Here is a 19219-nt window from a genome sequence, read left to right as displayed (position 1 = left end):
TCCTAAAGAGGGTTCTTGCACTAATAGTATGTGAGGCCCCCACAATGGAGTGCTTGGTCTGTTTCTCCAGCACTGGCAAGAGATCCAGCCTTTCCAAGGGTTCCTCTCCAGTCATTACTACAGGAGTCTGGTGCTTTCATGTGAATCCAGGCAGCATAGGACAGTCTGTGGGACCAGCGGTGCTGCTTTAGTCTTCATTCCCCCAAGGTGGTGTTAGGAACTATCCTCTAACATCCTGCCCACTCATGGTGTCCATGTCAAAGCCGGCTGCCCCCACCTCTGAGCCCTCTCAGTTGCTGTTCCATGAAAACCCCCCACTGTCTTCACTGCTCATCTCTCACCTTCTGTCAGATGTTCCTGCCTCTCTTTAGATTCTGGGGATGAATCTGTCCACTATTTCCACAGGGCCTGCTCCTTCCCCAACACACAGACTGAGGGAAGGATAGGCTGGGTTGGGGTGTGCATGTCCAGCCACAACCTTAGATTTCCTCCAGCCACTGTTCCTTCCCAGCCCTCAGCCCAGATGTTGAGTCCAGGGCTCCTGCCAAACTAATTTGTGCCTCAGTAAATGTCCTCTCAGAGGTCCTTTTTTTCCTTCTGGAAGCAGAGCTTCCTTTTTTTTTTTTTTTTAATTTTTATTTATTTATTTATGATAGTCACAGAGAGAGAGAGAGAGAGAGAGGCAGAGGCACAGGCAGAGGGAGAAGCAGGCTCCAAGCACCGGGAGCCCGATGTGGGACTCTATCTCGGGTCTCCAGGATCGCGCCCTGGGCCAAAGGCAGGCGCTAAACCGCTGTGCCACCCAGGGATCCCCAGAGCTTCCTTTAAGCTTCAATGCCCTTCCTCCTCATGCTCCAATTCCCCAATCCTGCCCTGCCCCAGGCTCAGCCCCTATTGTGGCTGTTTAAAGGTATTTCCCAGGAGGGTTCCTGGGTCTTGATAAATCAAGGGCTTTGGCCAGGCCCTAAGTCTCCCCTAAGTCTTTTTTTTTCCCCTAAGTCTTATGAAGCCTAAGAAGATGGAGGTGGACAGGACACCTCAGAAGGGTGTCCTGATCCTGTGCACTATAGAATTCTACATACCACAGCCCCTGCATATCCCAAGTGCCTTGTCATTGGGGCAATTGTTTTGAGCAAGAAGCTAAGATTAGGAAATAACAAGTCGAAAGGCTGAGCATCAGTCCTTTGAAGTTTCCATAAAATAGCATAAATATCCAACCTCCAGAAAAGACACATAAGACACTGGGGAAAAGGGCCTTGCGGACAAAAGCGTAATCTGCAGACAACTACGCAGAAAAGCAACCCAGAAAAAGAAAGAAATCAACCAAACGAGACTTAGAGAGGAGGTGATTTGTTCTAGTTCTCAGGGGACCAGTTTAGGATTACTTGGCACTAAGAAAGTTGTTTGAAGCCTGGGGACTATTTGAGTCGCCGAGGTCTCACCTATAGCACCAAATGGTGATTAGCGATTACAACAATAACAACAACGATAATAATAACAACATTTAAAAACAGGTGCACACTAAGGGTTTACTGCTTTACGACCCCAGGAGGGAAGTGACGTGCCAGGAGGCGGAGAAGGTGAGAAAGACGGCCTTCCGCACCTCTTCCCGGAGCCACGAGCCGGCCTCCTCCCATTCAGGGCTAGCGGGCTGCTCCCGCCTCGGTGTCCCGGTTCTCCAGACCCTCCCTGAGCCTCCGCTAGGGGGTGGGGAAGATGCCGCCATAGGTCACTGAGGACACCATCCGCTCTCTCATTGGTCGACGCTGAAAAACGATCGCCCTCCTATTCGCTGGAGGACAAGCCCCGGAAAGCCCATTGGCTGCGTGGTCCGCGGGCCGTCGGCTCCGGGGGCGGGCCGAGGTGGCCGACGGCGGGAGCGGAGGGCGGGGGGGCTCCCTGTTGCCCTGGTTACGCCGAGGCACGTGCGCAGTCCCGGAAGCGGCTCCGGGAAGCTGCACAGCGCGCGCTGCCGGAGGAAGCGCCGCCGGGTCCGCTGGGGTCGGGTCCGGCTGGGCCATGGAGCCGTTGGCTGAGCCCGCACCCCGGCCCGGGCCCCGTTGTCTTCTGCTTCTCTCCCTGTTACTGTTGCTGCTGCAGCTGCTGCCGGCCCCGGAGCTGGGCCCGAGCCAGGCGCAAGCGGAGGAGACCGACTGGGTTCGACTCCCCAGCAAATGCGAAGGTGAGGGGCCGGGGCCCGCGGGGAGTATCCTGCCGGAGGGGCGGGGCGAGCGGAGGAGGGGCGAGGGGCGGGGGGATGGAAGGTCCTCGGCTCCTGAGCGGGAGCCTCTTCGTGAAGCCGCTGCACGCCTGGCCCTGGCTGGACGCTGGGGACCGGGGGGCGGGCCGGAGGGCAGGTCTCGGTGCACCTGGAGCTCTCAGATCGGCACAAAAGAAGCAGTTCTAATGCAGGGTGGTAGATGCCATGTTAGAGTAGGTAACGGGCTGTGCGGGCCGGGTGAGGAGCATCTGATCTAGCCTTGAGATGGGGGAAAGCCTAGAGGTGGAGGGAAGTCAGGGCTTCGTATAGGAAGCCCAAACGGTAATTAGGAGTTAGCTGGGCGAAGAGAAGTGAAAAGAGAGGGTCTCTCGGGAAACCACAGATGCAGAGGCCCAACGGGCTAAGAAAGGACAAGTTTGAGGAACTGAAAAGGTCCGTATGACTGTTCTTAGAGGAGGAAGAAGAGCCTGAGACTCTCCCGTTTTTGCTCTCACCACAAGCTAATCTGTATCATTGATAGACTTCCCCAGTAGCCGTGAGCTTCTTGAGGGCAGGGACTTTGTCTCAGGTATTTATTCACGCAGTGCCTGGTGGGCACCCAGTGAGTATTTTTGGAATAAAGACGAATAAATGGGCTGTGGGTGTATGTGGAGGAAGGAGAAGGGTCTGAGGCCTAAGGGGAGAAGAAGAGAGGGCCACTAGGAGACACCAGTAGATCTAGCCTGGGGGAATTTGGTGAGGCAGGAGGATTTTAGGAACAAGGAGAAAGTGAATCCCAAAGATAGAGAGGTGGAAACGTAGAACTTCAGAGAGAGAGAGAGAGAGAAAGAGAGAGAGAGAGCACCAGCGCCTAAGCCAGTGATCCACGACTATGAAGGGTCTACCTTTTCTCCCTGCCCTCCAGTTTCTTTTTTTTTCTCTCCAGACCTTCCCAGTCACTCCTTCTTTGCCATCTCCATAACCCCAAACCCCTCTGAAAGTTGGCTATAAGTCCATTTCATCCCGATTCAAAGTGTACAGCAGGCCAGATGTTCCCTAAGCACTGGGAAGTGGGGGTGGGGTGGATTGAGACACATAATCCTTTCATTTGAGAGATGAAAGATGAGATGCTTCAGAGATGAGCCTACTTCACTGGGAGGGCTCCCAGTGCCGGTTCTAGTCTGTACCTTGTCCCTCACTCCCACGAAGAGGCAGGCAGGGAGTTGTGATGCTCTCCTTTCACTCTTGCTGGAGTCCTAACCTATATGGCGTGGTTTGAGGGTTTCACTTCCTCCCCTTGTTTTCTTAGCCCCTAAGAAGGGGCTATTCTCATAGCCTAAGAAGCTTATATTTCTTTCCCTTAGGAGGCAGTCACAGATCCAGAAGCATAGAGCTAGCATAGTCCAGCCTCATTTTGTAGATAATTGATAAAGATTAATTCAAAAGGGATTTTCAGTTACAGGCTGGCTTGGCAAAGTCTTAGGCTCCTCTTAATAGTGTATTTGTTTTTATTTATCATTGTTGCACCTTTGTTATTAAATGCTGACTGTATCTCGCCCACAAAGCCTGCCTCTTGGCTCAGTAGCCTGAGTGGAATAGGCCTTGGCACAGAGGACAGAGAACCTACCCAGAAAAAGAGTAGGTGGGTGTCCATGAGAGTCTGGGATCTGTGCCATGAGTCTTCTCACAGTCTGGTTCTGGATGGGATCCTTAGAGGGGGTCTTGAAGAGGTAAGGTTTGGAAGAGTTGGGAAGCAGGGTTGTGGTTGATGGGCACAAGAGAGAAAGGAGGTTCCAGCTCCCCAGGACCTGGAATCCTAAACCTTAAGGGTGTGGGAGAAGGGGGCAAAAGAGCCAGAAAAATGATGAGCTCACTCAGGGTGCAGAACAGAGGTGGGAGGGGGACAAGTATTCCTGGATAGAGAACCAAGGAGGTGAGCCACCTCAATTCATTGCAGACTCTGAGATCACAGCTTATATTTTGGAATTTTCATGTGTTCCAAATTCTACAAGCACATCTATTAATGTGTATGTTATAAAATTATACCAAGCAAAGCCTTCAGGGATTTTTTTTTTTTATGATGAATTGCTCCTCTACCAAACTCTGCTGTCAGTGTTATAACAATACTGATGCCATTTAACCTACAGATCGTATTCATTTAGAGGCATCAGAAGCTGCTCCATTAGTCTCTCAACAATATTAAATATCCAACACTGACAGAGTCATAATATTAGAGAAATAAAGAAAAAAAAATCCAATTCATGACACTCACTTTGGGTACCTTTATAGTTAGGGGGACACAAAGTGACCGAAGGCCCTTAGTGAGAGCCTGGATCCTGTAGAGATCCAGATGCAATCAGAGCAAGTGGGATGGGTCTGGAAGAGCTTTTTCCAGGAGGAGGAGGCTTTTAAAGTAAGGTCGTAGGGGACCTGGGTGGCTCAGTCAGTTAAATGGCCCACTCTTGGTGTCAGCTTAGGTCACAATCTCATGGGTCATGAAATCAAGCCCCTAGTCAGGCTCTGCACTGAGCAGGGAATCTGCTGGATATTCTCCCTCCCCTGTTCTCTTGCTCTCTCTCAATAAATAAATCTAAAATAATAATAGGGGATCCCTGGGTGGCTCGGCGGTTTGGCGCCTGCCTTCACCCCGGGGCATGATCCTGGAGACCCGGGATCGAGTCCCGCGTCGGGCTCCCTGCGTGGAGCCTGCTTCTCCCTCTGCCTGTGTCTCTGCCTGCCTCTCTCTCTCTCATGAATAAATAAATAAAATCTTTAAAAAAATAAATAAAGTGAGGTTGGGAGAAGGGGCAGAAAAGCCCATAGAGGGCATTAAGTGCGCTCCCAAGGCCTCAGACAGATCACACTTTTAATGGCAGCACTCCCTGTGCAGTGGCAATTACTCATTTACACCTGTGTCTACTCCACTGGACTATATGTAGAACGGAGGAGTCTGTCTTCAGCTGTGAATTCTCAGACCGTGCCTGGCTCATCAGAATTGCTTAATAACTGTTTGAGGAAGAGTAAGAGGAAACAGAACCGGTAGCAACAAGGCCTCGTGAGGGCATGGAGCAGATTACCTGGGTGGAAACAGAGAGCTGGTGTCGGAACAGTGTATGAAACCACGTCGGGCAGTCCGGGTGGCTCAGCGGTTTAGTGCCCCCTTCAGCCTGGGGCGTGATCCTGGAGACCCGGGATCGAGGCCCACATCAGTCTCCCTGCATGGAGCCTGCTTCTCCCTCTGCCTGTGTGTCTCTGCCTCTCTCTCTGTGTCTCTTATGAATAAATAAATAAATAAAGTCTTAAAAAAAAAGGAAAGAAAGAAACCACGTAATAAAACTGGCGGACAAGACATCTGGGAACAACTGGGGAAATCTGAATGTGGTGATATTGGAATTGGTCATTTTCCGAGTATCCGTATGATTTTATGGTTGAGTAGAAGAAAGTCCTTGTCTCCATGAGGACTTTTGGAGGGGTGGAAAGATCATGATGTCTGTGAGTGACTTTCAGAATGGTTTAGCGAAGACAACGTACACATTGAGATCCTGCTATCATAGTATTTTATAATATGTATTGGAGAGATTGTGGCAGGTCATTAACAAACTGTTGAAATGAGTGGAAGATATATAGTCATTCATTGTACTCATTCAGCATTTCTATATGTTTGAAAATTTAAAAGTAAAATGAGGGCAGCCCCGGCGGCTCAGCGGTTTAGCGCCGTCTTCAGCCCAGCGCGTGATCCTGGAGACCTGGGATCTAGTCCCACGTTGGGCTCCCTGCATGGAGCCTGCTTCTCCCTCTGCCTGTGTCTCTGCCTCTCTGTCTCTCTCTCTCTCTGTGTCTCTCATGAATAAATAAATAAAATCTTTTAAAAATTAAAATAAAATAAAAGTAAAATGATTATGGGGGGAATGATTATGGTGGCAGGGGTCGGGAAAGAGCTGGGGGAACTGGAGTCAGCAGGGTAGGGACCAGGACTGGACACAGGGCAGTGAATATTGGAGCTAGGTTTCACCCAGCAATGTCCATGTGGTGGCCTGTGGGGGAACTCCCACCCCGCCCTGCCCTGAGTGGGAGAGTCATCTACCCTGCTGTGCTTAGCTGGGACCAGGCTTCCATCAGACTCACATGCACCCAGTAGGCTGTGCTGTGTCTCCCCCACCAGTGTGTAAATATGTCGCCGTGGAACTGAAGTCAGCTTTTGAGGAAACCAGCAAGACAAAGGAGGTGATTGACACAGGCTATGGCATCCTGGATCGGAAAGCTTCTGGAGTCAAATACACCAAGTCGTAAGTGAAGGGGGTACCCACTGGCCTGGCCTGCTTTGTTCCTAGGAGCTTTGGTGGCTTGAAGTTCTCTCTCCCTTCTGGCTAGGCAAACCCACCAAAGGGAGGCAACTCTAGCCAACACTTAGCTTTGCCCACTGGTTTTGCCCCAACTGATTGTGTGGTCTTCATAAATCCCTTCATTCTGCTGAACCTCAGACTTCTCATCTGTCAAAAGCAAGAGTATTGGACTTTACCTCATCCCAGACTTTTGGATTTCATGGGACAATGCAAAAAAAAAATTTTTGATTGGTAACATAGGAAAACCAGCTTTTAATTTTACCAGAAATAAATATTAAAAACAAGCCAAAAAAACAAAAACAAAAAAACCCTTCCTCAGCCTTGATCATCCTTTCAAAATGAAATATTTTGACACCAAAATCTAATACATTTTGCTATAGAAAAACATCTAAGGACGCCTGGGTGGCTCAGAGGTTGAGCATCTGCCTTTGACTCAGGGTGTGATCCTGGAGTCCCGGGTTCAGTCCCACATCGGGCTCCCTCTGGCTCTGTCTCTCTCTCTCTCTCTGTGTCTCTCATGAATAAATAAAATCTTTAAAAAAAGAAAACAACATCTAAATACTGAATCACTTAGCTTTATTTATTTTTTTTATTTTTTTTTTATTTATTTATGATAGTCACACAGAGAGAGAGAGAGAGGCAGAGACACAGGCAGAGGGAGAAGCAGGCTCCATGCACCGGGAGCCCGACGTGGGATTCGATCCCGGGTCTCCAGGACCGTGCCCTGGGCTAAAGGCAGGCGCCAAACCGCTGCGCCACCCAGGGATCCCCACTTAGCTTTATTTAAAAAAAAAAAAATGCCTTCCCATAGAGCTGTTAAAATTTTGTCTCTCTGGTCTGTGTTCCAGCATCTCAGAGCCCCCAGACTAGATGACCTATCTTCCTTCCAGCTCTGACTTCCCTTTGGTGAGATGTGCAAGTGCTGGGGTAGCAGGGCTGGAGGGACGGACCGCTAACCCACTGGGCCTCGGAGAGGAGCTCAGCCCCTCTTGCACTGCTGTCTCTGCAGGGACTTACGGTTAATCGAAGTCACAGAGACCATATGCAAGAGGCTCCTGGACTATAGCCTGCACAAGGAGAGGACCGGCAGCAACCGGTTTGCCAAGGTTGGATTTGTGCTCATCCTTTGTCCCCACTGGAGTGAGGCCTACGTGTATCTAAGTGGTCTGCTGGTGCGGGTGGGATTTTTAAAGGTCATGCTTGGGGAGCTTCCCTCCTTGGGCTCTCCCCATTCTTCATCATCAATTACTGTTTGCATTTCTCCCCTCCCGAGTGCCCTGACTTTTCAGTGGCAGTAGGCACATTCTTGACCTGGGCCATGAGGCTTTCCCTCAGCCTCAGCCTGAAATGCTGCAGGGTGGCAGTGCCTGTGGAGGCCTGTATACTTGCTCAGGAAGAGCTCAGGGGGTACAGAGCTGTGGGGTTTAGAGGAGATGTCAGAAGACACAGGCGGTGGGGGTTGGGGTGGTCGCCTAGTGCCTCTGGGCCCACAGGGACCCACCTGGACCTCTCTCTGGGTGGCTGTGTGACATCTAATGCACTTATCATGTGCATGAATGCCTCTGTCCCTGAAGAATGAGCTTCTTACCTCAAGGCCCATAGTGCTTTGTTTCATCATCTTTAGTACCTGGCACATGGTAAGAGACTTCCTTCCGTATTTCTCCACCCAAGTACCCTTCTAGGAAAGTTGATTAGTCAGAAATCCCTAGGAAACCCAGAGGGAATAGTCTTAAGCAGCAGAAGTCTTAGACTTAATCTTGAAAATTTAGGGGTGCCTGGGTGGCTCAGCTGGTTAAGCGGCTGCAAGGAGAGAGAGTCTCAAGCAGACTCAGTGCCAAGTGTGGAACATGATGTGGGGCCCATGCAGAGCTCAGTTTCACAACCCTGAGATCAGACCCAAGCCAAAACCAAGAGTCAGACACTCAGTTGCCCTGGGCATCTGACTCTTGATCTTAGGTCAGGTCTTGATCTCAGGATTGTGAACTCAGGCCCTGCATTGGGCTCCACACTAGGTGTGGAGCCTACTTAAAAAATAAGATAAGGGGATCCTTGGGTGGCTCAGCGGTTTAGCACCTGCCTTTGGCCCAGGATGTGATCCTGGAGTCCCGGGATCGAGTCCCACATCAGGCTCCCTGCACGGAGCCTGCTTCTCTCTCTGCCTGTGTCTCAGCCTCTGTCTCTCTGTCTCTCGTGAATAAATAAATAAAACCATTAAAAATAAATAGATAGATAGATAGATAGATAGATAAAATAAAATTTATATGAATTTTGTAGTCTACTCAGTAATAAACCCATGTTTTGCTTTAACATAAAAATGTTAAAAAAATGTTAAAAACGGGATCCCTGGGTGGCGCAGCGGTTTGGCGCCTGCCTTTGGCCCAGGGCGCGATCCTGGAGACCCGGGATCGAATCCCACGTCGGGCTCCCGGTGCATGGAGCCTGCTTCTCCCTCTGCCTGTGTCTCTGCCTCTCTCTCTCTCTCTCTCACTGCGTGCCTATCATTTAAAAAAAAAAAAATGTTAAAAACTATTTTCCATAGCAATAAAATTAGAAACAACCTAACCAAATTCACCAGTGGTTAAATAAATTGGTATGGCCATTCAGTGGACAAAACAAAGAATGAGGTAGCTCTTTATGGATTGAATTAAGATTGTTGGGACACCTGGGTGGCTCAGTGGTTGAGCATCTGCCTTCAGCTCAGGGTGTGATCCCGGGGTCCTGGGATTAAGTCCCACGTCAGGCTCCTTCCATGGAGCCTGCTTCTTCCTCTGCTTGTGTTTCTGCTTCTCTCTGTGTCTCTCATGAATAAATAAATAAAATATTTTTAAAAATTATTTTAAATGAATTAAGATTGTCTTCAGGTCCGTTATTCAGTAAAAAAGGCAAGGGACAGAACAGTGTGTCTGATATATACCGCTTGTGTAAGAAGCGGGGGCGAGGAGAGGAGGATGTATTTGTATGTATATTTGCTTTTATTTGCAGCATCACCTCTGGAAGGATAGAGGAAATAGACTGTGTGTAGGTGTAGTCTCCGGGGAGAAGACCTAGGTAGTGGCAGAAATATTTTTACAGAACCAAGAGTCCTCCCTGCCTCCCCTGTGTCCCTTCTGACCCAGGAGAGACACAAGCCCTAGGAAGAAACCGGAGCAGGGAGTGGGTCTAGACATGGGAGAGTGAGTGTTCTTAGCCACACCGAGGGGAAAGAGCCAAGTCACACTTAATTCCTGGAAAAGGAGTATGCATGCAAAGGGCCTGAGGGAAACAGCAATCCTGTTTGAAAGGTTGAGGTATGGGAAGGCAAGTAGGGGGTGTCGGGGTGGGTGGGTGGATGTAGGTGTGTATATAGGTGTGTAGGGGGTGTGGTGTGGGAGGCAGGCCCGAAAGAGGGAAGAGGAAGGTGAGGTCAAGCTTGAGAAGCCTTGGAGGGTCCTGGATTCTCAGAGCTGGGTCTTTGGGCCTTCAGCACCACCTGGAGAGGAGGGTGGGAGATGGAGAAGGCTCTCTGCCTCTCATGCCTGGTTGCCTCTTCCAGGGCATGTCAGAGACCTTTGAGACCCTGCACAACCTGGTCCACAAAGGGGTTAAGGTGGTGATGGATATCCCCTACGAGCTATGGAACGAGACCTCTGCGGAGGTGGCTGACCTCAAGAAGCAGGTATGGGCCCCTCGGCCCTCAGAGGTTACCCTGCCTCACAGGGCTGGGCGGGGACCGGGTCTGTGGCTGAGGGAGGCCACCAAGAGCTGGGGGGATGGGGGGCTTTGGTCAGGTCGTCTTACCTCTCTGGCTTCAGTTTCCTCAGGGGAATCACAGCCACCTGCCTGTCCTGCAGTGGGCTGTGAGACTCAGCTGAGCTCCCCCCGGGAGCGAGTCAGAGCTGGGCTTTGCCAATGCGACGTGTTGTGATTCATAGTGCGACGTGCTGGTGGAAGAGTTTGAGGAGGTGATCGAGGACTGGTACAGGAACCACCAAGAGGAAGACTTGACTCAGTTCCTCTGTGCCAATCACGTGCTGAAGGGCAAGGACACCAGTGAGTCTGAGGGAGGGAGAGGGCGGGGGTGGGGGGACACTCCATTTTACCACCTGCTCCCCTTCAGGGGAGGTGGGTAGGGAGAGGACAGAAAGGAAATGAGATCTAGAAGGCGCCCTAGCGTCTCTACCCCTGGGGAGCTTGTGATGGGAGGGAGTGGAGTAAGGGGTACTGGAACCAGGTGCGGAATAACATGCAGGTTCCTGAGACGCCCCCAGAGGGGCCTGGGACAGGGTGCAGGGACTTGACGCCGGTCTCCAGGTCCATGTGCTGCCTCTGGGGCCCCCAGTCCGTACTCCTCACCCAGCCAACCGTGTTTCTCCTCACCCCAGGTTGCCTGGCAGAGCAGTGGTCTGGCAAGAAGGGGGACACAGCTGCCCTGGGAGGGAAGAAGTCTAAAAAGAAGAGCAGCCGGGTTAAGGCATCGGGCAGCAGCAGCAAACAGAGGAAGGAGCTAGGTGGCCTCGAGGAAGACCCCAGCCCTGATGAGGATGAGGGCATCCAGAAGGCATCCCCTCTCACACACAGCCCCCCGGATGAGCTTTGAGCCCAACCCAGAGCCCTGCGTACCGAGACCCCTGAGCTGGAGGCCAGAAGAAGCCAGGCCGCAGCCCTGGCAGGCGGGACAGCCGTCCTGCTCCAGGTCCTCCCTGCCCGGCGTTCTGCTACTAAGAAGGACACAGGCCCGGGGAAGAACTTGCCGCCTCCCTCTGCCAGGCTGTGTGATTGCACGCCTGCCCAGGACTCCAGTGTGGACCCAGGCGGGGCAGGGCGCCCCGGCCTTCACCTCCCCTCACTCCTCTCCAGCAGGGAAGCAAGACTGCGGGCCACTCCAACCCTGCTCACCCGCTCCTGTGGTCACCTTGCACTCTGCCTGGCCCCCCGCACCCCCCACTGGGGCTCACAGAGTAAAAACGTTTTGGCCTTTTTTGTTCAGATTTTTTAGTTCCCTCCAGCTCCTCAGAGGAGCCCGCAGCCCATTTGCTCTTCCTGCCCTCACCTTCCAGCCGTGGGAGCCAGGGACAGAGAGGCAGTTCCCATCCTCCCATTACTGAGGCTGGCCGACCAGCTCTGGGGAACAGGGAGGGCCCAGGTGGTTTTTGGGTGAGGCCCACCACAGAGCTTTGGCCCTGGCCCTAAGCTGCCCTTGGACTCCCTGAGCTCCCCAGGCCAGGAGGGGCCTCACCTGTGCCCTGGGCACCTGGCTGCCCTCCATTCTCTCCTCTCTCCCCTAAGGCCTTCCCATGTCTTGTGTAAACTGTTTACTGCTGACCCCACCAGACCCCGCCCCTGTCCATCTCCATCCGACCTACTTGTTGGTCTTGAACCTTGCTTCGCAGTGACCACAACTTACCAAGCTCTGCTCTTTCTTTCTTTCTTTCTTTTTTTTTTTTTTTTTGTTTAAAGATTTAATTTATTCATGAGAGACACAGAGAGAGGCAGAGACATAGGCAGAGGGAGAAGCAGGCCCCATGCAGGGACCCTGATGTGGGACTCAATCCCAGGTCTCCAGGATCACGCCCTGGGCTGAAGGCAGCGCTAAACCGCTGCCCAGCTCTGCTCTTTCTAACTGTGCCTGGAGGGGAGGACACCCCAGCCCCCCAACAGTCGGTTACACCATGTTCTCTCAGAGCAGAGGAGGAACAGGTAGGCTGGCCTGTAGGGAGAGGTTGTGGGAGGCCTGGGCACCTCCCCATTCTGTCCTGAGGGCAGGGGTCAGGGCGCTTAGTAGCAGCGATGATGACAACTGTGCTTCAATGTGTGTGTCAATGATGACACTCACAGTGCTTTAGCTTTGAACCCTCACAGCTCCCTTGGGATGGGTGCCATTAGCCTCATTTTGCAGAAGACAAAACAGGTTCAAATTAAGTACAGCCCAAAGTCCTGCTGTTAGTAAGTGTACGACTGGTACTCTGACTCTGGGCCCATGGTATTTCCAGTGCCCCAGAGCTGCCAGCTGCTTCCCCCAACACCTGGCACTGGTGGTGTGACCTGCATTGAACTGGTTTGGTTTCTTTTTTTTTTTTTTTTTTTTAAGATTTTATTTATTTAATTCATGAGAAACACAGAGAGAGAGGCAGAGACACAGGCAGAGGGAGAAGCAGGCTCCATGCAGGAGCCCAGTGCGGGACTCGGTCCCAGGACTTGGGGATCACACCCTGAGCCAAAGGCAGACGCTCAACTACTGAGCCACCCAGGTGTCCCTGAACTGGTTTGGTTTCTTTGCCGTAACTCCACCCCTACCAGCAAACCTCTTCTTAAAGTAAAGGAGGAAGCAGCTATGGCTTCTTAGAAAGAGACCAAAGTGGAAGGTCCTGCCAGCACTGGGCCCCTGTCAGGCCCCCTGTGAGCACCCACACAGACCTGTTCATGCTTCTGGCCTGGGCCTGGTCGGCAGGAAGGGGTGCACTCTGGAGCACCCCAGACTCCTGCTCCAATAAAATGCTCCAGGGTCTGAACTGGGGGCGAGGGGCCCCTTTGTAGCCTGGGCTTAGGCCATCTTCTACCCTGAAAAATGGGACAGCGAAGGCCAGAGAAGGTAGAGGAGTCTGGAAGCTTCTGAAAGGTCCTTGGAGAAAACTTTTTTGATTTAGCTGCCCTGTGCCCACCCATCTAGGATTGGTACTGCCCCCTCTTGAAGAGGCTGTGGGCAGTGAGATTCCAATCAAGACTCTGGTCCCTCCCTGGACTCTGTATTGGGGCTGGGGAGCCATTTGCAGCCCTCTGGACTGTCTAGGATTTCATGGATAATCTCTGATTCCTGTATTGTGTCACTAACCCTCAGCACTTGAGTGCCTGACTTACATCTGTCCCCAGAGCTTCATTGGTCCCTACAGTGGAATGGGACAAAGACCTGTCCCCTTACTGGGGCGTGGGCCCAGTGGCCCAATCCAGGCTCAATCTGAGACCAGAGGGCAGACAGCACTGTGACTGCTTTGCTCTTTGACCTGTGTGAATAGCACCTTCTTTCTCCCCCTGCCCCCCACAAGGGCCAGGCATGTTGCACACACACTAGCTCTCTACCCACCTACCCCAGCAGGTAGCCTCTCCCCTGGCCCAGCCTAGAAGAGCCAGAGGCGAGATCCAGCTTCCCAGGTTTTCCTTTTCCACTCTCCACCACACATCTAGACCTTTCTGAGCTTGAATATTACTTCCCACTTTCCCACACCCCTTCTCTCCATAAGGTGAGGGGACTGGCTGAGCTCCAGTTAAGCAGATTTTAGTCCCTTTATTAGAAATCCTGTTAGAACAGAGTTTCTTAAACTCACCTGAATATGAGTGTCATAGGGAATGTTTGTTAAACGTACAGATGTCTGGGCTCATCTCAGATCTGCTGGTTTAGGGACCTTTGAGTCTGCATGTTTAACAAATCCCATGGTTCTTCAGATGAGGCCAAGTGGAACCCACTACAGCAGGAAAAACAGGGTGTTGTGTGAAGAGGGGGCAGGACCTCAGTGAAGTCAACGTCAGGGTCTTGTCCTCAGAAACAACTAGTCAGAACTCCAGAGAGGATCTGTCTGCCAGACACCTCAATCATCCAGAACCCCAAAGGCTGATAGACTAACCAGAAAGCTGTTGTATTATTATTTTTTTTTTTTCAGTTCAGTGATGGAAAGAACTACAGACCTTAGTAGTGAAGTTTCAGGGGTGGGGGCTCAAATCTCAGGGGTAGTTGCATAGAGACTCTATTTGTTTTATTTGTTTTTTATTATTTTAGTTTTAGAGAGGGAGAATCTTAAGCAGACTCCATACCCAGCATGGAGCCCACCACGGGGTTTGATCCCACAGCCCTGAGATCATGACCTGAATAGAAAGCCTAAACACCTGAGCCATCCAGGTGCTCCTCTGTGTTCATTTTTTTTTTTTTTTTTTTTTTTTTTTAGATTTTATTTATTTATTCATGAGAGACACACATAGAGAGGCAGGGACACAGGCAGAGGGAGAAGCAGGCTCCGTGCAGGGAGCCCAATGTGGGACTCGATCCCGGGTCTCCAGAATCACGCCCCGGGCTGAAGGCAGCACTAAACTGCTGAGCCACCGGGGCTGCCCTCCCTGTGTTCATTTTAAAGGGCAATTTCTAGAAAGCAGTTTCCTCTATTTCCCACTTCCTCGATGCTATTCCCACACAGCAACTTTTTATAAGTTGGAAGATGGTGCTCTTCACACCTTTGACTTCCATCTGTCATAAAGTTGTTTTAACATAAGTTTTGTTACAGTAAGACACTCGGCCACCAGGAAATAATAAATTTACAAAGCTGTGTGATTTGCAATATGACAGTCCCTTAGATATGGAACATTTGTGCTGCATACAACCGTCCACATGTTCACAGAAGCCTACAGCACTTCAATTCACAAATGAGAGTAAAATACCTCTTTTTTAAAAGATTTTATTTGTTTATTTGAGAGAGAGCATGAGCTGAGGGAATGGCAGCAGGAGAAGCAGACTCCCTACTGAGCAGGAAGCCCGATGCAGGGCTCAATCCCAGGACCCTGGGATCATGACCTGAGCGGAAGGCAGATCTTAAATGACTGAGCCACACAGGAGCCCCCACAATGCCTCTTCTTATTTTATCTGAAAGCATGTTTTTCATGATAAATGCATGGTCCACACCTAACTGGTTTAGAAGAGGGCTCTGTGTACTAGGCCCCGCAGCAAAGCCCGCTGAATCCCTCTTGAACACCCCCTTATGGCCTGGTTTGCTCTAGTAATGAGTTTCAATGCGATATTAGCAGCCACTAATTTCTGAGTGCTTACTATGTGACATGCACGCTCTGCATGCTTTACATAATGATTTACCACAGCTATGATCTCAAGCCCAGGAATTTCTGAAAACTGATGTAAAATAGACACATAGGAAAGTGTACATAAGTGTACAGCTCAATGGTTTTTTACAAACATCTCTCAAGGCAAGGCGCCAGCTCCGGAAACATTTTTACCACCGCCCACCCCTGACACACATGCATATCCCACCACAAAGAGAACAGGAACTTGTATGTATTTTGTTCACTGTTCTATCCCCAGCACTCAGTATAGTACCTGGCACAGAGTAGCTACTTAATATGTAGCTGTTGAATTCATGAAGCACAGAAGGGTTAAGTAACTTGCCCAAGGCCACACATCCCATAAGTGGCCCATGCAGGTTATGAGCCCAGGTGGAACGGCTTCAGTGTCCTGGGGCAGAGCCCTAACGCCATAGCACCATGCAGCCCTGCCCCCGTGGGCACCATCCTCCCCTTACATTGGCTGTATTCTAGAAGGCAGACAGCTACAGTCTTCAAAGTTCAATGTGGGGAATGCAATTAGAAGTCAGATAGCTTTCAGGATGCCTGGGTGGCTCAGCGGTTCAGCATCTGCCTTCGGCGCAGGGCATGATCCCAGAGTCCCAAGATCAAGGCCTACATTGGGCTCCCTCTGCCTGTCTCTGCCTCTCTCTCTGTGTCTCTTATGAATAAATAAATATTTTTTAAAAAATTTCAGATAGCTTTCAAATCTTTTTCCCTTTTCAGAGTTTACAGTTGCATAGATCTAAAAGCCAGCTTGATCCTTTTGCTGCTCTCAAGGGCTGGGTTTTTGTTTTTTTTTTTCTTTTCTTAAGTAATCTCTACACCCAAAGTGGGGCTCAAGCTTACAACCCTGAGATCAAGAGTCACATGCTCTGCTGACTGGGCCAGACATGCATCTCCCAAGGGCTAGCTCCTGTTTACAGTTTCTTGAAGAACAATCCAAATTTATTCACTTTTTAAAATTGTATTCTCCATTTACTAAGATTGTACTGGCCAGCAGAACTTAAACTTCCATGAAAATGATTATGATTCTTTATAAGGAGATGTTGTTGCACATCGAAGGGGAGAGAAGCAGGCCTACCCCATCACCAGTTCCAGGGCTGGCAACATCTCCTATATCTCCTATCACCACCACCACCACCACCACCCCAAAAAAATAAAAGTTTCTCTGTTCAAAAAGAACAAAACAAAAAAGACCTTCTAGGGGTGCCTGGGTGGCTTAGTTGGTTAAGCATCTGACTCTTGGTCTCAGCTCAGATCTTGATTAGCGTCATGAGTTCAAGCCCTTGGTGTTGGGCTCCATGCTGGGCATGGAGCCTACTTAAACACAAAACAAAAAAAGACATCCAATAAGCCAGGTTTGGTTTTTTTTGTTTTGTTTTGTTTTGTTTTTAAGATTTTATTTATTTATTCATGAGAGACAGAGAGAGAGAGAGGCAAAGACACAGGCAGAGGGAGAAGCAGGCTCCATGCAGGGAGCTCGATCCCGGGACTCCAAGATCAGGCCCTTGGCCAAAGGCAGGCGCCAAACCTCTGAGCCACCCAGGTGTCCCCAATAAGCCAGGTTTTTATTCTGTTAGAAGTTACTTACTCACCAGTGGTGAGTGGTCTTGGAATTTTACTGTTCATCTCATCAAAACATGATGACATGTGCTCAGTCACATGTTTCAATAAGCAATGCTTATTTAGCCTATTACCAGAGCTCAAATAGTGTATCATTTTTATGTGGAAGACCAGCTCAATGAGCAGATTCATATACATTGAAGAGATCTTATTGGATATTAGCACATCTTAAAATTGCTTGTAACAAAGGGTGAAATGGTCAAAGAAAACCTCTCTTCTTACACATTGGTGAAATTCTTATAGGTGCACTGAGCTTAATAGCAATGAGGCCACCTTTAATTAGTATTGCAGTTCACTGATGTAGGGACCAACTTTACACTCACTTAACAGGACTTTGTTAAAGCAAAATAAGTCTTATATGTATATTAAACAGTCCAAAAAGGTGGGGCGCCTGTGTGGCTCAGTCAATTAAGTGTCTGCCTTCAGCACAGGTCATGATCCCAGGGTCCTGGGATAGAGCCCCGCATTGGGCTCCTTGCTCAGCAGGGAGCCTGCTTCTCCCTCTGCTTCTGCCCCTCCCCTCTGCTCTTGCTCACTGTCTCACTATTTCAAATAAATAAATAACATCTTTAAAAAGAAAAAGTCCAAAAAGGAACCCATTTTGATATATCTGCCAATAGAATCCATGTGGGTGGGTGGCTTCCCTCCCCTCCTCCAAACCCAGTGTTCAACCTGGGTAGACACAGTCAGCAGACAAGAGGTTTTTTTACAGCAGCTTGGACTGGAGTTTGGGTATTGGCATCCATCATTTGAAAAATTAATTTCTACCTCTTCTGAATCTAAACAAAAACAGTCAGGATGTCCTTCATTTGTAGTTACTGAACATACATACTTCACAATTCTAGTATTTTAATGTGTTCTCAAATTGGAATAGCCTGGGAATTTGTCCAGCTACAGCCATATTCCCAAGCTAAAGTCTTTTTGCAAACATCCACATTTGGGGATGAAGAATTTATTTTTAAAAATATTTTATTTGGGATCCCTGGGTGGCTCAGTGGTTTAGCGCCTGCCTTTGGCCTAGGGCATGATCCTGGAGACCCGGGATCGAGTCCCGTGTCAGGCTCCCGGATGGAGCCTGCTTCTCCCTCCTCCTGTGTCTCTGCCTCTCCCTCTCTCTCTCTCTCTCTCTCATAAATAAATATAAATAAATAAATAAATCTTTAAAAAAATAAAAATATTTTATTTAAATTCAATTTGCCAACATATAATAGAATACCCAGTGCTCATCACATCATTGCCCTCCCCAATGCCTGTCACCCAGTTACCTCATCCCCCCACCCTCTTCCCTTCTGCAATCCTTTGTTTCCCAGAATCAGGAGTCTCTCATGGTTTGTATGCCTAATTTTTCCTCACTCAGTTTCCCCTCCTTCCCTTATGATTCCTTTCACTATTTCTTATATTCCACATATGAGTGAAATAATATAATTGTCTTTCTCCAATTGACTTACTTCACTTAGCATAATACCCTCTAGTTCCATCCACATCGAAGTAAATGGTAGGAATTCATCCTTTCTGATGGCTGAGTAATATAGACTACATCTTCTTTATCCATTCATCTGTCAAAGGACATCTTGGCTCCTTCCACAGTTTGGCTATTGCAGATATGCTGCTATGAACATTGAGATGCAGGCGTCCTGTCATTTCACTACATCTTTCTCTCTCTCTTTTTTTTTTAACATTTTATTTATTTATTCATGAGAGACAGAGAGAGAGAGAGAGAGGCAGAGACACAGGCAGAGGGAGAAGCAGGCTCCATCCAGGGAGCCTGACGTGGGACTTGATCCCGGGACTCCAGGATCACACCCTGGGCCAAAGGCAGGCGCTAAACCGCTGAGCCACCCAGACTGCCCACTACATCTCTATCTTTGGGGTAAATACCTGGTTGTGTAATTGCTGGGTTGTAGAGTAGCTCTATTTCTAACTTCTTGAGGAAGCTCCACACTGTTTTCCAGAATGGCTGCACCAACTTGCAATCCCACCAACAGTGCAAGAGGGTGGGGATGAAGAATTTACTCTTTTCAACTAATTCTAAGTAAGCACTGCATTTTAAAAACATCATCTATTCTTGGGCAGCCCCTTAATTTTTAATTAAGTCAAACTGTAGATTGATTTAGATTCTGTGATCTTCTCTTCCATGGCTCAGGACCTCACATTTAATTTCTCTGAAGTTCACCGAACTAACAAGTAAAAACAAAAAGCAATTTCAGTATATATCATCGGGGGGCATGGGCAGTTTAGG

At 49.4% G+C, this 19219-nt stretch overlaps 1 protein-coding gene across 1 annotated transcript; it reads left to right on the top strand.

Moving 5' to 3' along the window:
* Nucleotides 1–1918: 1918 nt before the first annotated feature.
* Nucleotides 1919–11500, top strand: CNPY3 (canopy FGF signaling regulator 3). Its single transcript, XM_077903976.1, has 6 exons — nucleotides 1919–2182; nucleotides 6363–6486; nucleotides 7553–7649; nucleotides 10076–10198; nucleotides 10455–10572; nucleotides 10905–11500. The coding sequence occupies exons 1-6, from the start codon at nucleotides 2020–2022 to the stop codon at nucleotides 11117–11119; spliced, it is 840 nt and encodes a 279-aa protein (XP_077760102.1). The 5' UTR covers nucleotides 1919–2019; the 3' UTR covers nucleotides 11120–11500.
* The last annotated feature ends 7719 nt before the right edge of the window (nucleotides 11501–19219 follow it).

This window comes from Canis aureus, chromosome 7 (genome assembly GCF_053574225.1).
Source record: "Canis aureus isolate CA01 chromosome 7, VMU_Caureus_v.1.0, whole genome shotgun sequence".
In the NCBI taxonomy this organism is placed as follows: domain Eukaryota; kingdom Metazoa; phylum Chordata; class Mammalia; order Carnivora; family Canidae; genus Canis; species Canis aureus.
This window is presented reverse-complemented; position numbering and strand designations above follow the sequence as displayed.